Source organism: Cherax quadricarinatus, chromosome 36 (assembly GCF_038502225.1).
Source record: "Cherax quadricarinatus isolate ZL_2023a chromosome 36, ASM3850222v1, whole genome shotgun sequence".
NCBI classification, from domain to species: Eukaryota; Metazoa; Arthropoda; class Malacostraca; order Decapoda; family Parastacidae; genus Cherax; species Cherax quadricarinatus.
Genome location: NC_091327.1, coordinates 14233859 through 14244279, shown reverse-complemented (window position 1 = coordinate 14244279; position 10421 = coordinate 14233859). Strand labels below are relative to the sequence as shown.

At 43.4% G+C, this 10421-nt stretch overlaps 1 protein-coding gene across 1 annotated transcript in view; it reads left to right on the top strand.

Moving 5' to 3' along the window:
- The window catches only part of LOC128691304 (homeobox protein Hox-B5-like), an 11706-nt gene extending 5046 nt beyond the window's left edge, over positions 1-6660 (top strand). The window contains exon 2 of the mRNA XM_053780129.1: positions 6332-6660. Within this exon, the coding sequence (XP_053636104.1) occupies positions 6332-6660 (329 nt within the window). The remainder of the gene's footprint in view (positions 1-6331) is intronic.
- Positions 6661-10421: the final 3761 nt, after the last annotated feature.

Below are 10421 nucleotides of genomic sequence, written 5' to 3'. Positions count from 1 at the left end.
GGTGAGGGTGTGCGGTTGTTGTGATGATAATAACGTCGATAGCCAAGGTGGTGGTGAAGATGATGGTGGTGGTGGTAGTGGAGGTAGCGTTCACGTCCTCGGGATGCGTGTTTGTCTTATAAATAAACACAGGAACCAGCCGTGGTTGCCACGTGTTTGATGTATACCCACGATTGCACTCATACACCCATTTCGAATGAACCATACACTGATCGCATGAGTTAAACTGTACATATAAAAAGCACAAATTCAACAATATAGAAATAATGCTTGAGGAGGGCGATACAACATACCCCCAGTGAAAAGTAGGGGCGCCATTACCACACTAAGAGTAAACACAATAAGTGTCCGGGGCCCAAGACTGCTCAACAACCTTCCACCAGCCATACAAGGAATTACCAATAGACCCCTACCTGGAGTCTACCTGGAGGGCATTCCGGGGATCAACGCCCCCGCGGCCCGGTCCACGACCAGGCCTCCCGTTGGATCAGGGCCTGATCAACGAGGCTGTTACTGCTGGCCGCACGCAATCCAACGTACGAACCACAGCCCGGCTCATCCGGCACCGACTTTAGGTATCTGTCCAGCTCCCTCTTGAAAACAACCAGGGGTTTTCACGTAATGCCCCTTATTACTGGTGGGAGGCTGTTGAACAGTCTTGGGCCCCGGACACTTATTGTGTTTTCTCTTAGTGTACCAGTGACGCCCCTATTTTTCACTGGGGGTATGATGCATCGCCTGCCAAGTCTTGTGCTTTCCTATGGAGTGATTGCTGTGTACATATTAGGGACCAGTCCCTCCAGAATCTTCCAGGTGTAGATTATGATATATCTCTCTCGCCTGCGCTTCAGTGAGTACAAGTCAAGTGTTTCCAGGTGCTCCCAGTAGTTAAGGTGTTTGATGGAACTTATACGTGCAGTAAAGGTTCTCTGTACATTCTCTAGCTCTGCAATTTCACCTGCCTTGAATGGGGATGTTAATGTCCAGCAGCATTCCAGCCTAGAAAGAATAATTGATTTAAAAAGGATCATCATTGGCTTAGCATCTCTTGTCTTGAATGTTCTCATTATCCATCCTATCAGTTTCCTCGCAGATGTGATAATGGCATTGTTGTGGTCCTTGAAGGTGAGGTCTTCAGACATTACCACACCCAGGTCCTTCACATTACTTTTCTGCTCTATTGTGTGATTGGAGTTTGTAGTATACTCAGTTCTAGTTATTATTTCCTCCAGTTTTCCATAACGGAGTAGTTGGAATTTGTCTTCATTGAACATCATATTGTTCTCTGTTGCCCATTGGAAAACTTGGTTTATATCTTCTTGGAGCTTTGCCGTGTCTTCAATGGATGACACTCTCATGCAGATCCTAGTATCGTCTGCAAAAGATGATACAGTGCTGTGGTTTACATCTCTGTCTATGTCTGATACGAGAATAAGGAACAGGATAGGTGCGTGTACTGTGCCTTGTGGGACAGAGCTCTTCACTATGGCAGCATCTGATTTAACTCCGTTTACCACTACTCTCTGTGTGCGATTGGTTAGAAAGTTGAAGATCCATCTGACTTCCTTGCCGGCTATCCCTTTAGCACGCATTTTGTGTGCTATTACACCATGGTTGCACTTGTCAAAGGTTTTTGCAAAGTCTGTGTATACTACATCCGCATTCTGTTTGTTTTCCAGTGCATCCAGGACCATATCATAGTGGTCAAGCAGTTGCGAAAGGCAGGAGCGACCTGCTCTGTAACCATGTTGCTCTGGGTTGTGCAATTTTTGGGAGTCCAGGTGGTTTGCTGTTCTGCTTCATAGAACTCTTTCAAAAATTTTTATGATATGGGACGTTAAAGCTATTGGTCTATAGTTCTTAGCTCCTGCTTTGCTACTACCTTTATGGAGTGGGGCTATATCTGTTGTTTTTAGTAACTGTGGAATCTCGCCTGTGTCTAAGCTCCTCCATAGCATACTTAGGGCCCGTGAGAGGGGTTTCTTGCAGTTTTTAATGAACACCGAGTTCCACGAGTCTGGGTCTGGGGCAAAGTACATTGGCATGTCGTCGATGGCTTTCTCAAAGTCTAGTAGAGTTAGGGTTATGTCATAAATCTGGCCTACATTGGCATGATTTTGAGGCTCATTCATGAAAAAAATGTTTGGATTGTCTATCTTTAAACTGGTTAGTGGCTCGCTGAACACTGAGTCATACTGCAATTTCAGTATCTCGCTCATTTCTTTGTTGTCGTCTGTGTAGGATCCGTCTTGTCTGAGCAGGGGCCCTATACTAGAAGTGGTTTTTGACTTGTTTTTGGCATATGAAAAGAAATATTTCGAATTTCTTTCAATTTCATTAATCGCTTTTAGCTCCTCTTGTCTCTCCTGGATCCTGTATGAGTCCTTTAACTTCAGCTCAATATTTTCCACTTCCCTATAAGCACTTCCTTCCGTGTATCAGATAATCTGGCATTCTTGTGGGGCTCAATGATTCTTCGTCTTCTCCTGTAGAGGGAGCGTCTCTCTCTCTCCAGTTTACTTCTTCTTTTCTTTTGTCTTATAGGAATATACCTTGAACATACTTCAGCTACCAGAAGGGTGATCTTTTCGAGGCATTGGTTAGGGTCCATGTAATTTAAGATATCCTCCCAGCATGTTTCATTTAGGGCATAGTTTACCTGATCCCAGATGATGTTCTTGTTGCTGAAGTTGAATTTGGTAAAGGTACCCTCATAACTGTATGCATCTTGCCGATCAGGACTCCTCTGCATGCAAGTCTGGTTGTCTTCGAGAAGGAGCTGGACAGATTCCTAAAAAGCCAGTGCCGGATCAGCCGGACTGTGGTTCGTACGTTAGACTACATGCGGCCATCAGTAACAGCCTCGTTGATCAGGCCCTGATCCACCAGGAGTCCTGGTCATGGACCGGGCCCGGGGGACGTTGATCCCGGAATACCCTCCAGCTAGACTCCAGGTAGGTAGACCAGAAATATTCGCGTTATATCTGTTCCGTTGGACGATAGCTATTACAAACTAACCAGTTACTTTTTAACTAAGCGATAAAGATAATTTTAACATGAGGTGATGAAGACATTTATAGGATAATTAACCCAGGATAACCTACGAAAGTTGGGGGCCTGTCCATCTCCGTTGGATCCTTCTGTTCGAATTGAGATCATTCTACTTCCATTCTGATCCATATATTTCCATTGAGATCCGTCTCCTACCGTTGAGGACAATGTTTCTCTCAGTGTAGAGTGCTAATAGGTAGTGCTAATAGATCTGATGCCGTGCTCCTTCCTTAAGTGGATGTGACCTGACCTGACGAGGTTGGGTGATTGGCTTAAGTTGGTAAGCGACTTGAACCTGCCTCGCATGGGCCTGCTGCAGTGTTCCTTCTTTCTGTGTAGACCTCCATCAGGTATAATCGTCTTGATAACATTCTATCAAGGCTGAGGAAGTTATCACTCATCTTTCAGCCTCCAGTATACAATCACTTAAACGAATTAGAGAAAGCCACTGATTGGCGAAACGTCCACACAATAAACATAGAATTGAGACACTTGTGCAACACATGGGAATCTTTATTGAAGGAACGTTTCGCCACACAGTGGCTTCATCAGTCCAATACAAAGTAGAAATGGGTAAGGAGAGGAGGAGTTCGAGGTAATCAGTCCCTCAACCTGGAACCGATGTGTTCAGTCCATCACTCTTGATGGACTGAACGCATCGGGTTTCAAAACCATTCACCACAATAAACACCCTGACGTAGACGTTTCGCCATCCAGTGGCTTTATCAATACAGATTCTAGGACATAACTTGAAGACAGTAGAACTATATACAGTGACTATGCCCTCGCCTGCAACCCGTCTGTGTCCACCTGAAGCCTATATAAGTGCCAGCCTCCTTGTCTGTGCTCCAGAATCTCCACAATAATAATAATAATAATAATAATAATAATAATAATAATAATAATAATAATAATAAATTTAGAGCACTAAATAATCTGTGACAAGATAAGTAAAAAAATACCAGCAAATGTTTTCCTGAGTATACTGGAGGAAGGTCACCTATACAATACCAGACCATAAAGTTCTTAAAGGTCAACTATTGAGGGATAAAGGGGCTTAGCAGGGTAGTGTGAGCGCCTGACCAGGTCAGTCCTGGGACATCCCTGCACTACGCTGATGTACTGTGGGAAAAGCGTTGGTGTGGGCCGTGTGGGAGTGGGCAGGTGTGGGAGTGGGCAGGTGTGGGAGTGGGCAGGTGTGGGAGTGGGCAGGTGTGGGAGTGGGCAGGTGTGGGAGTGGGGAGGCGTAAAAGTGAGGAAGGTGTGAAAGAGTCTAAAAAAAAATGTTTCTTCGTAAAACGCAAATCTTACTTAACCTAAGCAAACCTAACCTAATCTAGCCAGACCTAATATTACTTAACGTAGTTTAACCTAACCTAGCCTTAACTAATCTAAAATCTGTAATCTACATAACCAACACTTCCACCGGTCTCTATAAAAACGATCAGATAGAGACAAAATTCAGACAGGGACACACAAACAGAGGTAAACAACATTGGTCTTAGAGCAGGTAGAGAGGACGAGGGATAGGGGTGAGGTGGACAAAGGTAGACTGGCTCGGAAGAAGACCGCATTCACGGAGTGATCCTGAGATTAGATAGGGTAGCGACGGCCATGTGGCACCGAAACCACACACACACACACACACACACACACACACACACACACACACACACACACACACACACACACACACACACACACACACACACACACACACACACACACACACACACACACACACACACACACATACGTATAGACGTGTGTAAATACTTTTACAGCATAAGAGGAATTACCTATAATACCCTGGCTGCCTTCAAGAGGGAGCTGGACAGATGCTTAAAGTCAGTGCCCAATCAGCTGGGCTGTGGTTCGTACGCTGGGCTACGTGCGGCCAGCAATAACAACAGCCTGGTTGATCAGGCCCTGATCCATCTTGAAGCCTGGTCAAGGACTGGACCACGGGGACGTTGACCCCCGGAACACCCTCCAGGTAGGATATAATAGAAACTAAATCGATTCGCCTGTTCAAAACTGAAACGACATAAACATCATGTTACAAAAATATATTGTTAGGTAAGACACATATGCAACAGTTAGACAACTTTATTCCGAAACGTTTCGCCTACACAGTAGGCTTCTTCAGTCGAATACAGAAAGTAGGCAGGAACAGTAGAGATGTGAAGACGATGTAATCAGTCCATCACCCTTGTAGTCGTAGAATTTGAGGTTGTCAGTCCCTGTTCCTGCCTACTTTCTGTATTCGACTGAAGAAGCCTACTGTGTAGGCGAAACATTTCGGAATAAAGTTGTCTAACTGTTGCATATGTGTCTTACCTAACAACCTGTCGGTATTGTATACCATTTTGATGTTCACAAAAATATATGCTTGATAACAGGACCAAGAACTGGAAGCCGAAGACACAAGTCAACAGGCAGACAAACACAGACACACAGACAGACAGACAGACAAACATAGACATAACTGGAGAATATCCAGGCTCGCCCGAGGATGATTGACAGCCGGAGATAATACCGGGGCATTTCCCGGCATAAGATCTTGGTGTTGGGGATCACTTGGGGATACCAGAGGAACACCCGATGGCATACTGATGTGTGTGTGTGTGTGTGTGTGTGTGTGTGTGTGTGTGTGGTTGGAGGGGTTAAGTTTTAGTTCGTAACCTGCCGCTTACCGGATTTACTCTTAGCCTCGTGGGCCCCTATCATTCCTTTTCTTAAAACATGTATAGAGCCTGCCTCCACTACTTCGTCCAGTTCATCCTACTTCCTGGTCACCCTCAGGCTGAAAAGATACTTCCTGACATCCTTGTGATTTATCTGTCTTTAGCTTCAAATTGTGTCATCGTGTACTCTTTCTCCTCTTGTCGAACAGTTTATTCCAGTCCACCCTCTTATGACAGATCTAGAATTTTATATGTCCATTTTGTCTCCTTAGGTTTTTCTGTCCTTTATAATAATTAATAATGATCGATAATAATTTGGATAATAATATGAATTAATAATAATAAAAATAATAATAGCAATAGTGAGAAAGATCTTTTATATTAAGTATAAAAGTCACTGCATTAGCTGAAACAGTTAACTAGTCCACAATTTCAACGTGAAAGTTACCACGTTTCGGTCCGACCTGGACATCTCGTGACTCGATAATGATCCAAGACTAACCGAAAGGCCGTCCAGTAGCATTTCTAATTTATAAATATAGTGTGAAGCCTCTAGTTTCGCAATGCAGTTTCTAATATCTCTGGTCTTTCAGCAGGGCAGGAGCCTGGAGCGGGACCCAAGAGAACCAGACAGACCTACACTAGGTACCAGACACTGGAGCTGGAGAAAGAGTTCCACTTCAACCGGTACCTGACACGGCGACGACGGATTGAGATCGCTCACGCCCTCTGCCTCTCAGAGCGACAGATCAAAATCTGGTTCCAGAATCGGAGGATGAAGGCCAAGAAGGAGGCCAAGATGTCGAACGACAGCGCCGGGGAGAAGAGCGAGGAGAGCGAAGAGAAAGAAATTAGTGACACCAGCTCCTCATCCCCTGTGCTCCTGCAGGGGGTGCTAGCGGGGACGCTGTCAGCTACTTGATCAGCCAAAGTTATCTCACTCGACAATGCGGTGATTCACGTTGAGTGTGTCTGGTGGTGACTCTGTAAGTCTTCGTGTACAAAGTGGGGCTAAAATATGAATTGTGTTCATATTATTCACATATTTTTCTCAAAAAAAAAGAGCTGTAGAACAAGCTTTCAGTGGAACGGCGCTTCCTTCTGTGTATTATTATTGTCATGGGAAAGCGCTAAACCAGTAGGAATTATACAGTGCCTGTGGGGGGATTGAAGGCGTTCAGGTTTAATTCAGAGAAGTGGAAGACAGCTCCAAGTCCCTAGATCAAAATCCCCTCACCGGCATCACGGAAACCTCCCTGGAGGGGTTCCCTCTGTGTTGAGCTTCATCGTGTCATAGGTATGACTACATAAAGCTTTACACAGAGCGAAACCTCGTCCCGATGAAAGCTTGTTATCAAGCCTATCTTTTTCTCACTATTGTCGGCAGCACCCTTTAAATTCATATATTTTTGTACTTGTTGCATTATTCATAATGTATGACTGGTGCCAGAACCTAATATTCACTAGATTAGTGATTTGCTATTTATATAAGGAAGACATTTTATTTTTTTCCTGCATTTCTTTTATTATTAGGTCTCCTGTTGCTCATTAGTGCAATAAGAACACAAACTTATTTATTATTATTGATGTATTTTTAAACGAACGTGCAATAAGATAGAGAGCAGGTGACCGCGGGTGACAATATCCTCATTAGGCGGTAGGTGAGAAATCGGGATGAGATGGGTGATATTTGCACCTCAGAGCTAAGATCTTCGACATAAAAACACACACATATAAACACACACACTGACTCTCTCTCTCTCTCTCTCTCTCTCTCTCTCTCTCTCTCTCTCTCTCTCTCTCTCTCTCTCTCTCTCTCTCTCTCTCTCTCTCTCTCTCTCTCTCTCTCTCTCTCTCTCTCTCTCTCTCTCTCTCTCTCTCTCACTCACTTTCTGCATCTTTAAACAAGATTCCATGCGGATATTGCACTTTGAATATCTATGATCATTCTCTAATATTTATAATTATCTGGTAAACACACCATTGCTGACGATGTAGCTCCGCCTCAATATATAATTCTTAGGTGTTAAATTACGTTTGACTGATGGTAAACAGGTAATATTCAGCCTTAAGGGCTCTCGTGCAGTTGATAGATTTTAAACCTATTGCTCCATTTGAGGCCATTGCAATTTTCCTCATTTAAATTTATGTACATAAATTTTGCTACATGAATCGGTTAAGTCTCTGTCAAGTGGACTCGACTTTGGGCTAGTCCAAAGATTAATTGCTATAAAATTACTGTAAGGAAGGGTTGACTTCCTGCCTTTCAAAGGCCATGTCAAATGTTGTCAAATAGTCATTAGCGGTGAGCACTTCAACCAGAGCATCTATTGACAAATGGTCGGCCAGATCTTCCTCCTCAGCAGTGACTAAGTGACTCTCACCTTGTCAAAATCGCCCTCATATCCGGCTTGTCTGACGAACACCCATCCATCACCGCCCAATTTCCTGCACCTCACCGACTCCCACCACCCAGGCCCATAAAATCTCTCACCTTTCACTTCTATTCATTAGTTTGTCAATTATAGACTCCGGGTTAAATGGTGGAAGAAGCCTGGGGGATGAGGCGAGCATGTAAATGTCATACTGAGGGGCAATAAATGGTATAGTAAGGGCAATAAATGGCTGGCCGTGACCTCCAGCTTGTTGTAAAATTAATTTTATGGCTGCCTTCTGGTGGTGTTCTCTAGTCAAGCAGTCAGTGGAACTACATGTGGAGTAGAGTGAGGTGGCAGCAGTCGGTGTGTAATCAGTGCAGGCAGTATGGCAGTGGTAAGTAGTGTGGTATTTGTGCAAGTGGTAATTGTGGAATGATGTTAGTGGCTGTATTTGTGAAGGTGACTATTTGATTGTATTGGTGGATCTTGTGATGGTCCTTGATATGCTCAAGTACACTGCAAGAGAAAAAGCTTCCCATGCAAGCCAGGTCATTTCACATCCACCATGGTTGATCTGAGGAAGGGGATATGTGATAGTGAGTAATATGACGAGTGATATGAATCCTGACATACTGTAGTGATAGTGAGAGATGGTAAGGAAGTCCGATGTTTACAGTTGGTTAAACTGGAGTGATATTATAACTGCTTTTCAACTGTAGATTATTAATTAAAAAAATTCCTTTATCTCCTTAAATAGGGATTAGTGAAAAGCGTTAGTAAATGTACACACAAAGATGGATGGTTAGTTGGCTGTTTCGAACCTGTTGACTGCACCAGGGTTATTAAGAGGAATACTTTTGTAAATTTTGTTTCTGTCAAGGAAATGTATATTTAAGTCTGCAGTGGGATGGTATCTCAACACCAATGAAGAATAATCTCAAAGTAGTGTTTGCTTAAAGACTTGGAGTTCAGAATACATATATACAAAGAGAGCCCCCATCCTACCTGGAGTCTACCTGGAGGTTATTCCGGGGATCAACGCCCCCGCGGCCCGGTGGATCAGGGCCTGATCATCGAGGCTGTTACTGCCCTAGGTGTATATAAACCACTCTTCTCGGTACATTTTGCTCTCATTATATATGCAATGACACATTAAATGCTGATGGAATATAACTTATATTAACATAATTGCGATCAGAATTAATTACTTGACTGTGTCATAAACACAGGACATTTCTCATCTAGGCCTATAGTAAGTTTATTTAAGTACAGGCACATATAAGTACAATTATCATACATAGTAACATTATTATTATTTTTTATTATCACACTGGCCGATTCCCACCAAGGCAGGGTGGCCCGAAAAAGAAAAACTTTCACCATCATTCACTCCATCACTGTCTTGCCAGAAGGGTGCTTTACACTACAGTTTTTAAACTGCAACATTAACACCCCTCCTTCAGAGTGCAGGCACTGTACTTCCCATCTCCAGGACTCAAGTCCGGCCTGCCGGTTTCCCTGAACCCCTTCATAAATGTTACTTTGCTCACACTCCAACAGCACGTCAAGTATTAAAAACCATCTGTCGTGCTGTTGGAGTGTGAGCAAAGTAACATTTATGAAGGGGTTCAGGGAAACCGGCAGGCCAGACTTGAGTCCTGGAGATGGGAAGTACAGTGCCTGCACTCTGAAGGAGGGGTGTTAATGTTGCGGTTTAAAAACTGTAGTGTAAAGCACCATAGTAACATGTGCAATAATATCATAGTACACAGGTGATATCACAATATACGAAATAACCACTGCAAAAACAAAAAAATAATGAACTTCAAACGGCTTTCGTGATTTCTCACATTATCAAAGACTTTAAAAACGTGAGGAATCACGAATGCGCTTGGAAGTTCCCTATTTTTTCATAGTGATCGTTTTGCATAGTAACATATGAGTAAATTACCTAGGCTAGGCCCAGAAAGTTAGACAAAGTGACTTACATCCATTAGGGTCCTATAGCACACGGGAGAGATCAGTTGAAGTGGCTCATCACTACAACAAAAAATGAAGACTTGCCTCTTTCACCCTCTTCCTCTGTTGAGACAACACAATATAACACGGATATAATACGTAACAGAATAATCTTTTCACTATCTGCAGCATGTATCTTACATTGGTGATGAGTGTGACATGTAAAGCTGATGAATGGAATTATTATCGCCTGGTTGCAGACACCTGCCTACCACGCTGGTACAACCATGGCTCAAGGATCGACTCTTGTTTATTTTTCTTCTGTCACATAGTAACCCTTTATTAA